Source organism: Rhinatrema bivittatum, chromosome 9, assembly GCF_901001135.1.
Source record: "Rhinatrema bivittatum chromosome 9, aRhiBiv1.1, whole genome shotgun sequence".
Taxonomy (NCBI): domain Eukaryota; kingdom Metazoa; phylum Chordata; class Amphibia; order Gymnophiona; family Rhinatrematidae; genus Rhinatrema; species Rhinatrema bivittatum.
The window spans coordinates 256,036,697-256,058,077 of NC_042623.1; the positions used below are offsets into that span (position 1 = coordinate 256,036,697).

The 21,381-nt window shown below is 41.0% G+C and overlaps 2 protein-coding genes across 5 annotated transcripts in view; one reads left to right on the forward strand and one right to left on the reverse strand.

Moving 5' to 3' along the window:
* The window catches only part of SERPINI1 (serpin family I member 1), a 118,746-nt gene extending 117,704 nt beyond the window's left edge, over positions 1–1,042 (reverse strand). The window contains exon 1 of the mRNA XM_029615007.1: positions 873–1,042. The gene's annotated coding sequence lies outside the window, so the exon portion shown is untranslated. The remainder of the gene's footprint in view (positions 1–872) is intronic.
* The window catches only part of PDCD10 (programmed cell death 10), a 30,601-nt gene continuing 9,284 nt past the window's right edge, over positions 65–21,381 (forward strand). The window contains exons 1-5 of one of the 4 annotated variants that reach the window (XM_029615010.1): positions 96–173; positions 3,560–3,763; positions 10,178–10,395; positions 18,476–18,529; positions 20,521–20,638. In XM_029615010.1, coding sequence (XP_029470870.1) covers positions 10,300–10,395; positions 18,476–18,529; positions 20,521–20,638 — 268 coding nt within the window. In that variant the 5' untranslated portion in view covers positions 96–173; positions 3,560–3,763; positions 10,178–10,299. Of the gene's footprint in view, positions 174–288; positions 472–1,534; positions 1,554–3,559; positions 3,764–10,177; positions 10,396–18,475; positions 18,530–20,520; positions 20,639–21,381 lie in introns of those variants that run through there. The other 3 variants (XM_029615009.1, XM_029615011.1, XM_029615012.1) reach the window with 3 other exon arrangements.

A 21,381-nucleotide genomic window follows, 5' to 3' on the forward strand; every position in this document is an offset into this window, starting at 1 on the left:
TGCTAAGGTAAAAAAAAAAAAAAACAACCTTGTGGTCTGATTCCGGGCTACGCCTTTTTTTTTTTTTTTTTTTCACCGCGGATACTTCCTATAACGAACTTCCGGCGCAAGTGAACCAATACAAGAGTTTTCAAGGCTCGGGGGGGGGAAGTTGGGCCCACAAGACGAGAGAAGTAGGTTTGGTGGGGCTTTGATTTCGGTTGGGTCTGGGGCAGCTCGAGCCGGTGTTTATGGGGCGCGCGCGCGCCGCGGTCGTTGGCGTCTTTGTTCCGCTTTTGCTGTTTGACCTCTGGCTTCCCTCTTCTATTTCCCCCTCCCTCTCTCTCTCTCGGCCGCCGAGAGCGAGACATCTGTGCGCAGGGTTCGGTCGCCGCCGCCGCCGCTCATCTGTTAAGGATTAAGCGAGTGCCGTCTCCGTTGTTTGGTGAATGCGGACCCGGCTCGGGGCCCTGCATTTTTTTCCAGCTTAGGGTGAGCTGAGAGTATTTTTGGTAGAGAGGAGTTCAGGGTTGGCTGGGAGTGGAAATGTTTTGCCCGCGAACGATTACCTTAGGCCGGGCCCCCCCCCCCCGCCCCCCCCATGGGGGTTTCGCCTGGCGCTTCCCGGATGCAGGCTGGGTAACCTCTTCGTCTGGCGTTTGTTTGGAGGACGAGCGTTGTTTTTTTTTGGGGGGGGGGCCTGCGCCGAAAGATGGCTGCGTGATTTGCATTCTGGTCTTGACCCGGTAACGACCTGTCTCTCTCTCAAATCATGGGTCCTGCATAGTAGGTTTTTGCCTGGAATGTAGATGGGATGAATTTTATCTCTTATCACGTTTAGATTTCCTTTTCTTTAAACGCTAATTGTCTATATATATACTCCCCAGTGTTACCTGGTGCAATTCTTTTGATTGGAAGAGGTGGTTGGTGTGATGGTAGATAAGGAAGGTGCTCACTGATGCACCCAGTGAAGTGTTGTTATGCTGTTGCACACCCCCTGGGTCGTAAGGAAAGTAGTGAGTGTCCCTTAAAACGAGCAGCAAAAATCAAATCTGTAGTCTGTGGAGAGGCAGGGACATCTTGGACTGGCTGCTGCTAAATATGTTTTCAGCCTTTCATTTTAAGAATTTACCGGTGAACACGGGCTTGGCATAAATGGTATAACTGAAAACATGCTAATCCAATGAGTAATTAGGGATGGGATCTACCACACCTGTAAATTGTGTGCTTGATTTTTGTTTTTCAAAGGCTTCTGCTAGTTTCTTACTAATTGACTTCTTTGATTAGGTCACTAAACTGTGTGGTAGAGAAGTAAGGAATAAGTAGTTCTGAGCCTCATTATGTATTTTTTTTAAATTGGTATTAGGGTTTACTGTTTTGATTCTGTCTTATCAGAGAACTAAAGGGATTGGATGGTTCAGTGAATTTACACAGGAATTTATAATTGTTCAAGTTTTAGGTTTTTAGTCCTGACTCTAATAGCTAGTGGCCAAAAGTTGTTTCATGGCCTACAGAATAGTGTTGGTGGCTTAAATTTTCAGTTAGGATATGGCTGAACTCTGTTCATCTTGGAGGTTTGTGTATTTATTAACCTTAGAAGTAGTCCTTTCAGAACAAGGCTTAGCCACAAGGGTAGGGCTCGGAGCTTGCACTTCCATTGTATGTTTGAATAAATAATTACTGACTTTTCCATTTCTCTTAATTTGGAGTTGTATAAAAACACTAAACTCATTTTTAAAACTACCAGGAAAGAGGTAGATCCACTAGAAATGTTTTTAGCTGGGCTTATAATACAGAAATATTTAAGGCTTTTTTTCTTAATGTTCATGCAATATATTGTAGTGAATCCTGAAAAAATGGCAATCTTAAATTGTGATGCCTTTCTCTTGATCCAGCATAAAAGATGTTTTAGTAAAAGCACCTTTAAATTTATTTGGTCCCTCAGGAGTAATGTATCTCAGAACTTTTTGTTGGCTATCTTTTTAAATAAGGTTCCAATTTTGGCATCTTGCCTTTAAAACCTCATTAAACTTCTGCTTTTATGTTAAATAACATTGGGGCCGATGCAATAAATCAACGTGGAAAACGGGCACTCAGTGTCCGCTTTCCTATCGCATGCCCAGCACCTCTTCTGGGTGCACAATCGAATAGTTAAATGAGGGCAGGTGTTAATTTCTAAGCATAAAAATGTATGTTGGGCGCACATTTTTTGGGGGGAGCTCTGGCTAATAGCCTCATGAACATGCACTTGCATGTGATGAGCACTGTTAGTTTCATGAGAGGGGGTGTTGGATGTATGTTTTGGATTCACTAGTCCCATTATAGAATAAGGGGTTGTGGATGCGCGTCCAAAACTCGGGTCTAACCATGGCTTAAACAGTGCGCTCAGCTGAGCGCACTGTATTGCATCTGCCCCATTGTAGTAGTATATAGTTATGGAACGATGGTGCCTAGCTATATGAAGGGTAACATTGGTTTACACTGAAACAATTCAATTTTGATCACATACTTTGAGTTCAGTGTAATATGGCTAGTGACCTTGCCAGAATTCATCTCTGCAGAATCATTTATGAAGGGCACTTGCTTTTTAGAGCCGAAGATGAGGGCCAGTTGTTACTAGCATATGGTGTAACATGGATAATTTATAGAAAACAATGTATTCAGTTAGGCTCCAATCTTTCTAAAAATTATATATCTTCACCTTGGTGATTCTTTTGTGTTCTGATTTTTAACATTGAGAACACAAAGGTGGATCATGTCCTTTTTGGAAAGTAAATTTTAATTTCATAACTTCTGTAGTGCACACTTCTATTAAGGATCATTTTCATGGTGATAATAGAAATCATATAAAATTTTTAATGTTTTTTTTTAATTAAGATATAATTTTTCCAGATGAGCAATACAATATGAATCAAAACTAAAAATGCTAGGAAAAATTGAAGTAGATTTCCAGTGTAACTTAAACAATCAAAATCTGTTAATATTACAGGATTTATATTGATAACAGTGAAGAGAGCTTGATTTATTGGGAAATATAGTACACTACAAACAAAGCACATGTACTTCTCCAGTTCCAAGAAAAGTATAATGTTAGGAAACTTTTAATACATTATTTGGTAGCTACCTTTGCAAAGTAAGAATAAACTCTCACTATGTAGCTTAAGAATATAAGACATGTCATACTGGGTGAGACTAAAGGTCCATCAAGCCTGGTGGTCCTGTCTGATACTGGTCAACCCAGGTCCCAAATGCCTGCTAGGATCCCAAAGAATAGGTCTAGCCCTTGCATGCATCCAGGAATAGCAGTGGCTTCCCCAGGTTTACCTGGCTAATAGTGATATGGACTCTTCCTCCAAGAATGTGTCCAAACCCATTTAAACCCAGCTACGTAACAGCTTTCACCACATCCTCTGCAACAATTCCACAGTTAAATTCTATGCATAGGAGTGAATTTTCAAATGAGTTATGCATGTAAAAGCATATTTTAAAATCTGATTTATTCACGTAAAACCTTTTGGAAACTATCTCCTGAGTGAAAAATACTTTTCTCTGATTTTGTTTTAAACATGCTACCCATTAGTATTATGGAGTGTCCTTAGTCCTAGTACTATTGGAAAGGGTAAATAACCCTGTCTATTGATGGATGAGACCAAGAGCAGCCAGCACCTATGTAAACCATATGAGAGAGTGAAGGGAAAGGCAGCTCATGGAAGAGAAGTATTCTGCAGAATTAAATGTGAAGGAGAGTCCACTAGTTAAGAGTGGAGCGTTAAAGATCTAAAGGGTAAGTTGCATCTGGAATTTTGTAGGTATTGAGAGGTAGATGAAATGAGAATTGGAATGGGGTAAACAGCCTAAGTGAAAACCAGAATTGTAGCTTTAATTTTTATTACATTTTATCACTCATCTTCCTCAAGCTGATTTGTCAAATGTTATTGGAGGAATGCAATATATTAGGAATGATGGTCTGATTTCTTAAAGCTGCTGTTACTTAAAACCTTTTTGACTGTTACATCAAATACTTTCCCCAGTGTGATGCCATTTTATTTAGTACATTCTTTAGTGTTATGTTCTCCATTGTAAAATGCTCTTAAAAAAAACAACCCAAACTTATTCTCTAATATAACCATTGCTTTAAAAGCTGCTTTAAAAAAAAAATTACTTAAGGGCTTGGACAACTTTGAAACATAGAACACAATGGCCCATCGACATCTTCTCCCTCAGAGATCCTCTCTGCTTGTCTATGCTTAAGTAATGATACTGTTCTGATCTCCACAGCCTTCACTGGGAGGCTGTTCCATATGTCCACCCTTACTGTAAAGAAATATTTCCTTAGATTATTTCTGAATCTACCCCCTTTCATCTTCATTCCATGATCTGTCATTTCAGAGCCTCCTTTCTATTGAAAGAGATCTGCCTCCTGTGTATTTATTCCTTGGAGGTATTTAAATTTCTTTATCATATCTCCCTTTTTTTACATTTTTTTTCTCCAGAGTATGCATGTTTAGATCTTCAGGTCTGTCCCCCATATCTTTGAAGACCATTGACCATTTTAGTAGCTGTGGTCTGGACTGACTCATTCTGGTTTATATCCTTTTGAAGGTGCAGTCTCCAGAATTGTATACAGTACTTCAATTGTCTCACCAGAGACTTTTTTTATACAGAGGTAATTCCTCTTCCTATGCATCAAAGCATCTTTCTGGCTTTTGCCATTGCCTTATCTATGTTTGACACCTTAAGATTATTGGATATGATCACTCCTCAGATCCTACTCCTGTTTTTGTGCACAGAATTTCACCCTGCTTTTTTAGCATTAAATCTTAGCTTGCAGACACTCGACTGTTCCTCCAGCTTCACTAGATCCATTCTCTTGTTTTTCAAACCTTCTAGAGTGTCTTATCTTGTTGATGATTTTGGTATGGTCCACAAACCTTTCCTGATAATCCTTCTGCAATATTGTTAACAATATTGGACCAAGGTTTGATCCTGCAGTGCACTGCTGGTAATCCCCTTTCCTTGGGGTGAACTCTGTTTACCACTACCTTTTATGTTGTCTCTCATTTGACCATTTTCTAACCCGGTTAGTTACTTTAGGAGCCATATCACTTTTGCAGAACTGTCAAAAGCCTTACTGAAATTAAACTACATCTAGCACACTTCCTGATCTAACTCTCTGGTCACCCAAAGAAATTGGATAATTCTAACAGGATCTACCTATGGTGAAACTATGCTGCCTTGGACCCTGTAATCCACTGGATTCCAGAACTGCACCAACTACTATTTTTAGCAGTGATTCTATTAATTTACTTATGAGTTCAGGCTAATCAGCCTGTAGTCTTCAGACTCCTTACTTCCATTTTTTTGGTGAGGAATCTCCTCTGCCTTCCCCCTCCTCCTTTAAAAACCACTTCAGTCTTTAAAGAAGAGCTGCCAGAACTTCCCTGTTCCCTTTAATACCCTCATCGAAGTCCTGTCGCTTTATATGCTTTGTGCACAAGGAGCTAGCAAGACCATCTTTTTTGAAAAGGGTTGGAGATCTACTCCTTTCCATTCCTGTTTGAGTCCATTTTCTGCAGTTGTACTGCAAGCCCTTTCTCTGAACACTAAAAAGAAAGCATTCAATAAAACTAGGCGGAGATATTGTAAGGGCAATAAATACCTTTTTTAAAAAAAGGTAAGAGGAAAGAATACTGTTTTTGTAGAGTGGCTAAAAAATGAGAAATTAGCATTCATAAATAAGACTGCAGAAAGAGGAAGGCAGGCAACAATATCTGGGAAAAGCTGAGGAGCTGGGAAAGTAGGAAAGCAAATGCACAAATGGAAGAATAAAATAGCTAATATACAGGCTGATACAGTAAAGTGCGGCCGCGGTTACCCTGCTTCTAACCCGCTTTCTACTCAAGATTTGGCCGCGTTACTCCAACCCGCGATTCACTATCCCTTTTAACCCATCCTTACCGCTTCTTTAAATCAACGGGAAACCCTTTCTGCCTATGGCATGTATATGAGATGTAAAGATTGGATTAGCTATTCCCTCCATACAGTTACGGGCGCCCCGATTATCGCTTTTTTAACCTGCAGTTTTGCCGCGTGTTTAACCTGCTAACTTACCACCTACCCTTACCCCTGCGTTAGTGTGGAGCGTCAGGTCAGAGAGACAAAATTTCATGGGCAAACGACCCCCTCACCCCCCGGGACAAGAGCCAGGATCGGGCAAACTTTCCCCCAGCCCCCGCTCACCTGCCCTGGTTGCGTCCATGGTGCCGGTCTTCCGTGCGGGCACGCTGACAGCTCCGGAGCAGGAAGGAAGGACCCGTTTAGGTTATGCTTGGAAACTCTTGCCTGCCCAACCTAAAATCCAACGTGCCGGGAAAGCCACTCTTCAGATCACGACTAATCCCACCCCCCAGCCCCCGCTCACCTGCCCTGGCCGCGTCCATGGGTGCCGGTCTCCGGGGCAGCCCCAGTCCTCTCTCCTTTCCTCTCGGGGCAGCCGGCGGCGAGAGCAACCCGGGGCGGATCGCGAGGCGGCTTCCAGCAGCCCCCGCCGGCGAGGGTGCATGAACGCACGCCGTGACCTGAGCGCCGGGCTGGACGTCAGGTCACGGTGTGCGCCCATTCACCGTAGCCGGCGAGGGCTGCTGGAAGCCGCCTCGCGATCCGCCCCGGGCTGCTCTCGCCGCCGGCTGCCCCGGGAGGAAAGGAGAGAGGACTGGGGCTGCCCCGGAGACCGGCACCCATGGACAAGGCCAGGGCAGGTGAGCGGGGGCTGGGGGATGGGATTAGTCGCGATCTGAAGAGTGGCTTTCCCGGTGCGTTGGATTTTAGGTTTCTTTTGCTTAAAGTTGGGATCCACTTCCTGGTACCTGTCAGTAAAATGGATTGTGCTTCATGGACGCGCGTTGGACGTGGCTTGCATTTGCATGCCATTTAAATACAGTATTGAGCGGTATGTGATCCAGGCTGTGCGTGCGGCAAATGCGGGTGTGCCCGGCACTAACGCACCTCTTTCCACCGCACCTTACTGTATCGGCCTGATAGTAAAAAGTGAGGGTTTTGGTTTTTTTTAAAGATACACTGACAAGAAGTGGAAAAAATGGAGTTGTAAAGACACAAGTGAAGGTGGGGAAATCTATAGAGGTTGATGAAGAGACAGTGGCATTTGCTTAATGAATATTCTACTTTCCCTTGCTTATCCAATCCAGTGAATGCTTCCCTAAGGTATTCCCCTATCTTAATAAAACTAGTTTTGCTGGAATAGTTAAACTTTCAGTGCTCTGTGCTCACCTTGAGTGCTACTACTGCTTTCCTGTTTCATATCCTGACTTGAGTAGTTCCTCCATCCTACCATCTAGTATGATCTAATTATGCAATAGCTGCTGGGTGCATTGTGATGCTTTGATTATAATTGAAAAGCATGAGGACAAAAAGTAAGTTTAGAGGAGTTTGCATACTTAATGGAAATGCTTCATAGGTGCTTCATCAGCAGTCTTTTGCAGTTGGATTGCCTTCCATGATTGTTGTATGTTAATCTAAAGGTGGCTGATGCCATTTTGAGATTGTAAAACAGTTGCAGCTTTGGGCACACATTTCGAAGTAGAATGGATGGCCCTGCGTAGTTGATTTGGTCCATTGCACACAGTTTCTGCACGCCTGCTTTTTCATTTCCTGGTGCTGTCATAAGGTTTGGAAGTCTTTGTAACACCTTCTTTTAGGGCAATCTCCTCCAGGTTTTTGTCAATGTTGCTCTTTTTCATGTTAGTCTGAGGGGTTTCCTGATTTGCTGTCTCTACTGCATATGCTTGGACTAAGCTGAGAGAATAAAACTTGCTTTGGGAGTCTGGTGTCAAATATCTGGGTGATGTGGCTTGCCTCCTGAAGCTTTCACGTGATCATCTCCTCAGTGCTCATGGTGCTTGCAAGTGAGAGGGTGCTCATCATGACTTGTTTTTTTTACTTAATTTAGAGGATCAGGCAGTATTGCTAGTACTTGTTTAGTATCTTGAGGTGTCTTCTGTGCATTGTCCATGTGTTCTCTATATAGTCGAGTAGAGAGCATAAGCTTGGTTTTTGTTTTGGTGTCATAATTGTCAAGCCTCTGTTGGCCCAAGGCTGCACATGCTCATTTTGAGTCTGTGGTACACTTCTTTTCCAGCTTCACGCTAAAAGTTTTATTTATTTTATTTAAAATCTTTTCTATACCATCGCAACGGTTTATATGTAGGCACATATTTAATGTAGGTAAAAGTGTACTATAGTACATTCTACATGTGCCGTCAAAGGTTCGGTTACAATATATCATTAGACAAAATAATTTTTAGAGAAGTGGGTCATGACCGAGTGTACTGAAAGTACTTTTACGGGTAAATTTATCATACTAGTGTTATCAATATGCTATTTGTGATGTGGGGTTCATAGACTACTCTACTGTATCGTCCTAATTACTGTGTGTCGGTGCTTATCTGCTTATTCCTGAGTAATTTCTATTCTCCCGTCTCCTTGTAAAATGCCTGTTTAAAAAGCCATGTTTTTAAACTTTTTCTTAAATGCTTTGAGATCACTTTGTAATCTGATCTCTGGAGGCATTGTGTTCCAAATTGTGGGTCCTGCTAATAAGGCCCTTTCCCTCACTTGGGTTAGTCTTGCTGTTTTAACTGAAGGGATGGTTAGGAGGGCTTTATTTGCTGATCGAAGATTTCTGTGTGGGACGTGTACCCGTAATGCTGTGTTTAGCCAGTTTGATTTCTCATCATGAATTAGTTTATGGATGGTACATATGGTTTTGTATTTAATTCTGTGTTCAATCGGTAACCAATGTAGTTCCGCTAGGGTTTCAGTTATGTGTTCCCTCCTCCTTTTTCCGGTTAGTATTCTAGCTGCTGTTTTCTGCAGTATTTGAAGTGGTCTTAACGTAGTATTTGGTAGTCCTAGCAGCAGGGCATTACAGTAATCCGTGCTGGTGAAAATTAGTGCCTGTAGAATTGTTCGGAAATCATTTTGAGTTAGTAGTGGTTTTAGTTTTCTGAGTACCATGAGTTTTGCATATCCTCTCTTTACTTTTAGTGATATGTGCTGTTTTAGATTGATTTCAGGGTCCATTATTATTCCAAGGTTATGTACTTTTCCAGCTAGTTCAATTTTCTGGTTGTCTTTGAGGAATATTGAGTTTTGGCTGATTTCAGTATTTTTCCATTCTAGGTGTAGAAATTCTGTTTTATCAATATTAATAACAAGTTCCATTTGTGTCAGTTGTGTTATAATGCTTAGGTACATGTTAGCTAGATTTAATGTTTTCTCTATTGTGTCATCTATAGGTAGAATTAGTTGGATATCGTCAGCATAAATGTAATGTATAATTCCTAGTCCTGCCAGTAAGTGGCATAATGGCAGCATGTATATGTTAAAAAGGGTCGCAGACAGGGCTGATCCCTGCAGAACCCCTGTTTTGAGGTTGATTTTTTTCTGATAATGTGTTATTGATCTGAACTTGGAAAAACCTGTTTTTTAGATATGAGCTGAACCAGTTTTGCCTTGTAGTCCGATTTCTTCTAGTCTATTTAGTAGGATTTTGTGGTTAACTGTGTCTAAGGCTGCCGATAGGTCAAGCATTATTAGAATATAGTGTTTACCGCTATCAAAGCCTCTTAGAATGTTATCTGTTAGAGAGAAGCAATGTCTCAGTGCTGTAGTGTTTTCAAAATCCATGTTGTGATGGATACAGTATGTTGTCATCTAGGTGTTCAGCTAGCTGTTTTTGTACTGTTTTCTCAATTAGTTTAGCTAATAAGGGAAGATTTGATACTGGCCTGTAGTTTTATATAAATCTTTTGTAATTCCCTATGTGTTTTTCTATGGAAATAATTCTCATCAAAAACACATTATCTGCTGTTGAGTGTTCCTGTAAGCAAAGTCTATTGTATATGAGGCCACCTACCAAATGAGAAAATTCCTAGCACTGCAGATTGCTTCTCTGAAGAGGGATGATGTTGAGTAATTTTTATGGCAGGAAACAGTCTTTTAATATATAGTGCATTTCACTAAAGGAATCTTTTATAAACTTTCCCCCATAGGTGCACATGCAGGGAAATTATAATGCTTAAAGCCTATTTATAATGGTTTAATTTGTGTGATAAAATTTAATGGTTCTATTTGAAGTTTGCCTTTTTTCTTTTGTTCCCCCCCCCCCCCCCCCAACCAGGCTCATAAGTTCTTGAAATCATTCAAACGTTCTTGTCCAAGGAAGAAAAAGAACCACTGTGAATGAATGAAGAGTCCTTTTTGCCTTTGTAGCATAGTTTTTCAGCATCTGTAGATCTTTGAATGAGGATGACAATGGAAGAGATGAAGAATGAAGCAGAGACCACATCTACGGTTTCCATGCCACTTTATGCAGTTATGTATCCAGTTTTTAATGAGGTGGGTGCCCTTTCTGTAACAAGGTGCTTGTCAAAACTGATGATGCATTACCTGGGGTTCTCAGTGCCAGTCTTAAGATGCTGAGCTAGCAAGAGGGGAGTTTAGAAGTGTTGGGGAATCTGCTATCTCTAGTTGATCGGGATGGTACACAGGTTTATCTTACTAGACTGACAATTTAATGCTTCCTCTTGATGCTAGACACTTATCTGATGAGTGAAATGAAAAAAAAAAATAGGACAAATACTGTTTAGGATTTATAGGTTTTTACCATTGACTTTCCACTCCAAATCTACTTTTACAAATTTGAATTCATTTCTAATCCTAGTGGAGCAATTTAGAAAGTTTCTTTCCAAAAATGGAACTATTTCCAGTTTGCAAGATAACTTTTTTTTTTTTTTTTGCCATACTTTAAGTTCTAGTACTACAACAAATTATGATTTGAAGATAGGAGATCTGGGCAGTCTCAAGCACTGGTTACAGTACATTCGGATGGGTCACTTATCTCTGAAGGCATGCATCTTTACACCAAGCCACTGACTTGGTTCCCTAGTTGGCAAGATTTCTGAACTCTGTATTGCAAAATTAAACTGTTTATGCTAGCTGTATGTCTAGAAGTCTAAGATAGGATTTAGTTAATATTAAACCTATACAGCAAAAAATGTTTGAGGCACAATGACTGTACTCATGGACAAACTTATGATAAATAAAAAGTGTCCTTTACATTTATTTAAACTAATATTTTGGATTTAAATGAAAATGAGGCATTTGCAATACTTTTCTTTCTGATGTACTTGGGAGAGGTTTTAAAACCATGGTGTTTGTTTCAGATTTTTAATATACTGACATTCGTTAGACACATTATATCCGTTTACAATGAAAACATAACAGCAGAATTGCTTTACAGAGGAACCAAGATTAAAAACATTAACAATAGATAACGTGGGGGGGAGGGAGCTGGGGGAGCCATTATAGATGATGGAATTATTTTAACTATAAATAAAGATTAGAACTTATTTACAACGTTTTATACATGCATCAGCAAACTACTTTTTAGATAACTCTCTAGCTACATGGGAAACATCAATAGCTTAACAGTAAGTTCAAAGGAAAAGATAAAACTTCTAGGTTAATTTTTAGCCTACTTTCCAGAGGAAGGGAGGCTTACTGATGGCCACCCCCCCCCCTCAATACATTTCCTATTTAGAATCTCTTGACACCAAATTTTCAGGACATGGGGGGGGGGGGGGGGGCGGGCTAGGGAGCATGGGGCGAAGATGGTGCAGGCCCCGGTGACGGTGAGTCTGTGTATGTAGAGGTGGGTGGGTGTGTGTGTGTAAGACTGGGAGCCTGTGATTGGGGGGGGGGGGGGGTATGGTATGTGCCAGAGAGAGGGAACCTATGTGAGGAGCTTGTGAAGGAATATGTATGTGTGAGAGATTAGGAGCTGATGTGTGAGAGAAAAGGATTGTGTGTAAGGGTGCTTGATTGTTTATTTGTGAAAGAGGGAGCCTGTGTGTGTGTGAGGGAGAGGTAGTCTGTATAAGGGTGTATGCATGAGAGAGAGCCTGCTTTGGGGGAGGCAGCAGTACTGAGAGAGTGGAAATGGTGGAACAGGTTGAGCTTAGAGGGGAAGGGAAGAGAGTGGAGGGTAGAGGAGTTGGAGCCTGAAAGGGCAAAGATACTGGCCAGGGAGAGAGAGTGGAAGGGACACATACAGTGTACGTCTATGGAAATTCTGCTCAAAATATTTAAAACTCAGCATCTGTAAGTCATAACTTTTTTTCTGTATTTTAAATTTAGACTGTCATGTATATTTGTTGTTTTGACCAATATAAGGTGTGCAGGATTCCCCCAGGAGTAGTGTGGATCCACAATTACACGCACATATTTATGCCACCTATATTTTTTTTCTTTTTTTAAACTTTCAATCTATACCAAATTTTCAGACTGTCAGAGGGGTGAAGAGGATTTAGATACAGGTGTTTTACACTCCCACGTAGGACACTCATGCATTTTGGAAAATAGGCTCTATTAGTATGTGAAATTTCTCGATCATTTGATTAGTTTAGTACTCCATTCTGATTTAAAATCTTGAACAATTTGGTTTTCTTGTTAAAAAAAAAACATAAAATTTTATCAGGATTCTGTTTCACGGAGTATGCACAGAAAATAAAGATCTCACTAAAGCTCATTGAACGCATTGCTAATGTGTATGTTGCTGCTTGTACTTTTTAAAGATACAATTTTATTCTAAGATGAATTATAAGGTACACACCACATTTTGCTATTAAAGCTCCATATAGTCTTGTAGAGAGGTTTGTTTGTTTTTTTTTCCCCTCAAAACTGGCTTCTGAATTAAAGAAATTCTTGGATACCACCTTTTTTGCTGCTAACCTTCCTGTTGACCTGAGAAACCAAATATTTGTCATTTTTACAAAGTGCTGTGTTGGAGCAAGGCCCAGTCAATTAGCTTGGAGGATTTTCAGCCTTTTTGTTAAAATGTACTTTTGTCTCTGTTTCTGCTCGTGAACTGTGTGGATGGGCAGGAAACCCTCCCCTCGAGCACCGCAGCATGGCCACATGGTCCAAAGGCCAGTCCTATAAATTACCACAGCTACTGAAAAATGTTCTACTACATTTTGCTGTTGCATGGTTTTCCCACCATAAGGTTTTGCAAGCTTTCGTTTTGTCTGTCTTCTGAAGCTTTTTCCTGACTTTTCTTTGTTCACCTCTTTCTGATGTCCTCTTCCAATGATACTTGCAAAACAGGGAACTTAGAATATCTCAGGCTAGAAGAGCCCAGATGGATATAGATAAGGCAGAATCATTCATACCTGTGCGCTCTAGCTTCTAATAAGCAGGTTGTGAATACAAACAAAATACCAGTAAAATAGAGAATTGTATTCTGGATAGTTTATGAACGTCTTTTTGGATTATTGAATATTTGTATTCTGTATTTTGAAGGTTGTACCTCACATCTCTATAAATATTTAAAAAAAAAAAATTACTGCCAGAAGATTGAATAGGTTTGAGAATTATAATGTATGGTATTATACAAACATATAGACATTGTAGGTATTTCAGAAACATGGTTGAAGGGGGATAACTAATTGAACACTTAAGTCGGAGTGTAGATTATATTGATGTGAAAGGGCAGATTGAATTGATGGGGAGGGATAGCAATTATCGTGTGTGTGTACAGAGAGAGATATGAGAGAGAGACGTGTGTAATCCATCTTCCATGGCATAAATACCTGTTCATTTCTGGAACTCCACCTAAAAATGAAGGTGAGAAAGTAGTCTGACACTACTTTTTTTTTTTTTTTTTTGTATTAAACATTTTTGACAAACTTTCAAGAGGTATGTGCCATTCATCAAGTCGGTGCAAACTTATTTGGAGATAAGGGCTGGATTTTTAATGGCCCGCATGCGTAAAACACAGGGGTTACGTGCACGGCGGGGCCAGGCTGCGTGCGTAACCTGTTGCGCACACAAGAGCTGGGCCTCGGCAGAGGGCAGGATTAGAGGTGCCCGGTACAACGGCCATTTATGGCTGTGTTGGCATACGCAACTCACTACAGCTCCTTTGCCGGAGCAAAAAAAAGTAACAAAATGGGGGGGGGGGGGCCCCTAAGATAGGGGAAGGGAGGTTAGGGTATGGGGTAGGAAAGTTCCCTCCCAATCTGCTCCTTAATTAGAACAGACTGGGAGGGAACTGGGGAATGCTCCAATGCGTTGCAGAGTGAATATGGACAAAATCCACACACACACCCCCTCCCACCTGAGTGTGCTGCCACCCCCGATTTTATAACATGCGCACACCGGCGTGCGCATGTTATAAAATCGCACATCCATGTGTGTGCGCCGGGTAGCGTGCGCACATGGATGCGTGCGCTTTTTTTTTAATCTACCCCTAAATATGCAAGCAAATTCCACCCTACCATATGTTACAAAGCAACATAGTTATTGACAGTAGATATAGACCAAAATGGTCCATTTGGTCTGCCCAACAAGGTGTTTAGGGTTAACTACCTCATGCAGGTTATCCCCATGCAGAAATTGGTCCCTAAAGAAGATGTGATTCTAATTGTCAGACAGCAAGTGTTCATGTTGTATAAAATGTAACAGCTAGTGTGCCAAATACTTTCTGCTGAATAACAGAACTAAATGGAAACTAAATTACCATCTCTTCCTAAGAGATTTGAGTTAAAATTGTTTGAGAAACATTGATATTCTGTAGAGAGAGCACAGAACCAGCAGTGTACTATTGGCTCTGTGCACAATTTTAAAAGTTTCAATTTAATATTGGCACCAAATGCAGAAATCTTCATTCTTGGAATCCTTTTGATGTACTGACATTCTGGTATGTACTAACTACACCCTGTGAGAGACCCCCAGGTGTTTTAATTCAGGCTGTGATTGTTTTAGTTTGAGGAAAGATTCAGATCTTATTTTTCTGAAGGATCACTCCAGCATCTTCCAAGATATCCCTGCAATGAAAATGCAACACTCCTACTTTTTGTGGCCTAGCATCAGGTGCCTCTTTCTGAAAACTGTAAGCATGGGGAGGAGCAAAGCTTATTGTTTAAGAAGAGCTTGGAAATTTCATGGGTCAGTAAGATTATCCAAAAGAAAAACTCACTTTTGTGATGTCTTCAGTCCTGCAGTAGCCTGTTATTTGGAATAATCATTTCCATTTTGTTGGGATTGAAAAGCACTATTGAACTGTGAATGCAATGCCAGCAGTTGCATTTAAACACTGCAAAGTTTGCTAGTTGATTGAAGACTGTCTGAAGTCAAGTACCTCTGAACTGTAGGGTAGATTGTGGCTAAAGTTCATTTACAGATTTAACTGAAACTACTGAATTTATATCGGAGGTTAAGGGAGCAGAAGCTTATACTTTTTATGAGGTAGTTTTAATTTTAGTAGTATAGGTATACAAGATTTTTAACATTTATAAATGACCTGGAAATGGGACCGTGAGGTGATCAAATTTGCCAATGACACAATTGTTCAAAGTTGTTAAATCACAAGATGACCTTGCAAAACTGGGAGATTGGGCATGTAAATAGCAACCGAAATTTAATGTGGACAAGTGCAAAGTGATTCTCTGAGGATAAGCAGGATGGTAATCCTCACTCATGGGTGACATCAGATTTATTTAAAAACTTTTCTATACCGTCACTAAGTTAGGTACCATCGTAACGGTTTACAATAAGGCACAAATATTAATATTGGAAAAGATTATGAATTCTATCATTGTACATGTGCCAAGACTTTACGGTAACAAAGTAGTAATAACACATCCAATTATGAGTTTTTTTATGTCTGTTTATTTTGAGCGGGAATAAAAGAGAAACTGTCATCTTATTCTAGATATTTGAGATTAATGATTAAAATAGAATATGTACCCGTGTTGATTTGGGTAGTGTGTTTAGGGTGAGCTGCCAATCGCAGATGAAGCCCCGCTGTAGAAAATTGTCTAAACTTTTTCTAGACTAGGCACACTGAGCATGCCCTATACCACGCATCCACATGGGGTCCCTCTCCAGTCTGTTTCCGCAGAGCTGTAAGGCTCACTTTGGCTATTTTTGGCCTTGTGGAAAAATTTGGCTTTTCTTGCGGTTTTCGTGGTTTCCCCGGCCTACCAACCGAATTGCAGCCTTCCCTCTCCCTATGTTTTCACAGTTGGGCCCCACATAGCCTGCAAGTGTCCTCCTTTGACCCTCTGCCTGGTTATTAGCGCTAGTGGCCTCTGTCAAATTCATACCTCGGTACTTTCATGCAGTCTGTCAATGCTATCGATTCTCACATCTATTCTTTCAGTGCCATCAATGCATGGGTCGATGCCTATATCGGTTCCATCGACACCCAGGTCGGTGCAGTCAATGCCATCGGCACCAGTCTCATCCATCGATGCCCACGTCATTTCCATCGGTGCTTTCGTCAATCCTATCGATGCGGCCATCGAATCCGTCATGCCGATATCAATTTCCCAATGCCATCGATGTCTTTTTGATTCTTTGATGCCTCACTGTTTCCATCGATACCTATGTCTGTGCCTCAGACTGTTATCGTTGCTCTGCCCCAGGCCATAGACATTTTTTTCATCTATATTTTTGACAATACCTTCGAGGCCGCTTCTATGCCACCATCAATACAGTTGATACTGACATAGCACCTACACGCAGTGCCCTCGCCTAAACACAGCACTCGTGCTTTGGGTTCTTAACTAAAGCCCCGTATTAGCCTATGCACTACATAGTGCCAGAAGCAGTGCAAGCATGCTGACCATCCATTTGCCATCGAAGATAGCAAGGGCATCCACCTCGGCACTGGGGAAAGACTGGGCCAAGCACCGTGGCACTCATTGTGACCATCCGCCACAGACGCCATCCAAGACATCGGTGCTATCCTACTCTGTGTTGGAGAATGCCCAGGCCAAGCAACATCGCTACTGCCACCGCCCACACAGTGCCTCCACTGCCACCACAGTGCTGGCAGGCCTCTGTGCTCCAGAATGACCGGACCGAGTTCAGAGGAATTCTGCACTGCCGTTATGATACATCGAGCCGCTACAAAGAGGGCCGGGTTCATGAGTCATAATGACTCTCCTGTACCGACACTGTGGAGGGTCAGAACCCCGCACCGAATTACTGTGGTAGCGCCAGACACGCTCAGCCTGTCTCCTCTGTACCTGCGCTACCATACTAGGTTACAGAGTTGAGTCAGATGTTTACATCCTTCAGGTTGTCCCTCTATTCCTCCTGAAATCCACGGAGCCATCGATCTTCACCGGCTCGTCATGCTGCAATCCACGATGGATGGTAAGTACTCTCTAATCCCGCTTCAGCGACAATCCCATTGAGACCTGTTCTCTAAATTGGGCCGAAAGGTTCTAGGTCGTCTTGTCTTCCAAGAACCATATTAGTGTCACATATCGCTGTTGCTAGCTATGTCTGACACAATACCAAGAGAACCTCTCTACCAATCATTTGGGATTGCATCAGGACATCCTCCCGTTGTCAGCAACGGGACTCTGTACTGATTAATACTCTGGCTTCTGGTTCCTAATTAAGGACTGAAATACCAGATGCATTTGCTGATCTGCTAAACACAAGATCCAGCAAACACTGCCTCAATTGCAAATCCACCTCGAGGCCTGGCGACAGGTCTCGACATTTTCTTGTATAGCACACAGAAATGCGGATAAGACTTTTACCACTCATGCTCCTGTGAGAGAGTACATGATATCCAGATTACATCAGCCCCGCCAGTTGGACACCACCTGGTCTCTCAACTTGCCAGATATCAGAGTGGCCACCCCACTTGGTACCAAGATTCAGGGCACATTTAAAACTAATCGGAGAAAGTTCTTTTGTACTCAACGCACAATTAAACTCTGGAATTTGTTGCCAGAGGATGTGGTTAGTGCAGTTAGTATAGCTGTGTTTAAAAAAGGATTGGATAAGTTCTTGGAGGAGAAGTCCATTACCTGCTATTAAGTTCACTTAGAAAATAGCCACTGCCATTAGCAATGGTAACATGGAATAGACTTAGTTTTGGGTACTTTTGCCAGGTTCTTATGGCCTGGATTGGCCACTGTTGGAAACAGGATGCTGGGCTTGATGGACCCTTGGTCTGACCCAGTATGGCATGTTCTTATTTTCTTACATCATTGATTGGATCCTATTGAGAACTATATTGTAAATCTAAAAGTAGCCAATTTTGGAATGCAGTTCCAATGTGACTTGCAATTTTTGGACAGTCTCTTAAGAGGGGTAACTTGTTTCCCTAAGGATGCTCCTGTGATCCACTTCAGCAACTGTTAGATCAGGTCATATTGGATCTGTACAGTCATTCTCACATTCCCTGAGGAGCAAGGCTATGTTTATTTGGTTTATCAAAAATAGAATATTTATGCAAGTGTATGTATGATTTGCATGCTTAGAATCCTGGAAGAACACTTGTAGATGGCAAAATAGACTAGTCAAATAGAAGTTCTATAATCCGTATAACTTTGGAAATTTCTACTTCCATGAGAATAAGTGGCATTTAACTGTCTTGTTTTCCTTGCAGCTAGAACGAGTAAATCTGTCTGCAGCTCAGACTCTAAGAGCAGCTTTTATTAAGGTGAGACAACTTTGGGTTTTGAACTGTTATACCGCCTTCAGTTTTTATGTTAAACTATGAACATAATCCTTTACTCCTTACTCTTTAGAGAATCAAACTTAATTGTACAGTTTAATTTTCTGTTTGGTATATTATAGTAATGGTAGGTTTTTCTTACTCATAGAACTAAACACTGCAGCAAATTTTAAGGAGAATTATGTACTATTAAACATAGTAAACAATCAGATCATCTTTCTCTCTCGCCTGCTGTCCAAGTAACAATGTTCCTAGAGGCTTATTTGGTGCTTTTTTACATAATCAGGCCGAGCATGTGTTTTATGTTAAAAGGTGAACCTCTGCATTGCAAATTCTTACATATGATTGAGCTTGGCTTTTTTTTTAAACTGTCAATTTATTGGCAGGAAGTTCAGGTCCTTGTCTTGCTAAGGTGACTTAAATGTAAATCCTTCAGTATATGAACAATTGGGATTCAGTTTTTGGCATCATTGGCCATGCTGTATCATTATTTATAGTAACTACTGGCGCATCATTAAACCCAGTTGTGCGAAACATCTGAGTAGTATGTGGTGTTACTGTTAATGAAATAAAAGTTTGAGAAGCTTTTCAGTACTGTGAGTGCATTTGTAATACTGTTTAAATATTTGTGCAGGATAGATAAAATCACTTAGGAATACAAACCAGTTGATGCAGTGCACAGAGAAATTAAGCTTGCAGAAAGGCATACAGTGTGACTGGAAAAAAAAAAAAAGCTGAAACATAAAAGGCAGTTTCTTAATGTAGGTTCTCAATAGAAGTCTGAACAGTGCATTGATGCACTGAAAGGGAACTTAATACTCATTCTAAAGGGAATTGATCCTAGAGTACCAACTTAAAACGAATGATGATCACGTTTAGCCGTTGGACTACAGGACGATGGAAGAGACTACCAAGGTTCTGAGAGCACTAATGCCATTTCTGGTTAATCTTGGGCAAGTCTGTTAACTTGTGTCCTTTTTATTTTGAGATGGTGATATCAGTGATCAACTGAAGTAAACCAGTGTGTGGTACAAACTTCTGACTGCAAAGCCCTTAAATTCTATTTAATGGACTGGCTCTGTGACACAGAGAGGTTAGATCTTACAGATCTGGTCCACTAGGGTTGGGAATGCTGCAAAGGCCGTGTTCATAACCCTGGGATGGCAGCAGGGAGGGAGTCTGCCATTGCTCCGTGGAAGGAGCAAAAGGTGCATGTCCTCTGGCAGAGGATTGTTGCTGCAGTGACTAAGCTAAGTAAGTTGAGAGGAAATGAAGAATTGAGGTTGGGGTGGGGAGGGAGAATCTCTGGGTAGTTGCAAATGAAGTTTGATAGTGGTGTAATGCAACAGAGCAGGAAGCCTAAAAATGAGAGGAAACTACTGGTTCAAAACAAAATCCATTTTGGGTGAAACACCAAACCAGAACCCATTTTTGCCAGCCTTTTGTGAAATACAGTGAGTGTTTTATAAATGTAGGGGACTCTGATATCAAAAAAGGAATCTGAATGTTGACTGCCTCTAAGAACCTAAGGGTGTGTTAAGTCATCCTCTCACTCCACCAAAAAGGTGCTGGTAAAACAACTTTAATAAAGTGGAACTAAAGGGAGTTGTGTAGTTTGTTTTTGTTCTTTTAGATAGCACTAGCTATAAAGGCACTCAAATTCTCTATCATGATTATCTTCATATCACTTGGCTGAATGCTCTTGATACCAACCTCCTACAAAAGAAGTTACCTATGAAATGAGAATCTAAATGGGTTATGAATTCTTTTTATGTGGATACTGCCATAAAGAGCAGAGTGAATCCAGAGTAGTTAGTGTGTGCGCTACTCAGGCCCATGTATAAGATTTTTCTGTTCTGACTTCCACTATGCATTTGAATAGTGAAATGCAACCTTGTTATGCTTTTTTTTCAAGAACTTAATCTTTGCATTTGCTAAGACATTTTTAACTCTTCCCCCCCCCCCCCTTTGCATAGGCTGAAAAGGAGAATCCAGGACTCACACAGGACATCATTGTAAAGATCCTGGAGAAGAAAAGCGTAGAAGTGAACTTCACAGAATCCCTCTTGCGTATGGCAGCTGATGATGTAGAAGGTATACGGTGTCTTTGGGGGAAATGAAATGGAAGTGACGATATGAAAGTGCTGTGTAGGAATCTCTCACTGAGATGCACTGCTACCCAAGACAGATATCAAGGGTTCTTTTCAGTTGTGTACTGCCTCAGTAAAATCAATGTTCCTGTTTTAGGGGGAAAAAAACCCCTTTGAACAGCAGGCGCAACACTCAGGAAATCTATTTTTAAATCAATTTAAGTTCACTTGGAAAAATAATTGATTCAGTAGATGTTATATTGATTCTAAAACTTTTGTAGTCCTGTTATGGCAGGGGTGGGCAAACTGTTTTGTCCAAAGGCCACATTAATGACCCTAATTGGGGGGGGGGGAAAGAGGCAGTAATTTTTCAGGTGGATGGGGAAATGTGAATGGTGGTTCCCATCTAACACAGGCAGGCTTCCATGCAGCCCTTGCTCTCACCGCCACAGGCAGGATCCTATCACCATGCCAGATGTGGCCCATTAGACTTAGTTTGCCTACCTCTAGCTATGTATTTTACCCTTCTGTATGATGAAAGCATGGAAAGCTTTTCCTTTTAGTTCAGTGGTGATTGAAATTAAATTGAACTGTCTTGGTACTATTACAATAGACAGGATATCACATTTTTTTTTTAAATTGAAAAGTAAACTTCTGTGAACCAAAAACTATGATTCAGTGAAATTGTAAGAGCAAAAAAACTTAAGGAAGCAAGTAGACTTACTAGTTCTTACCAGCTTGGGAACT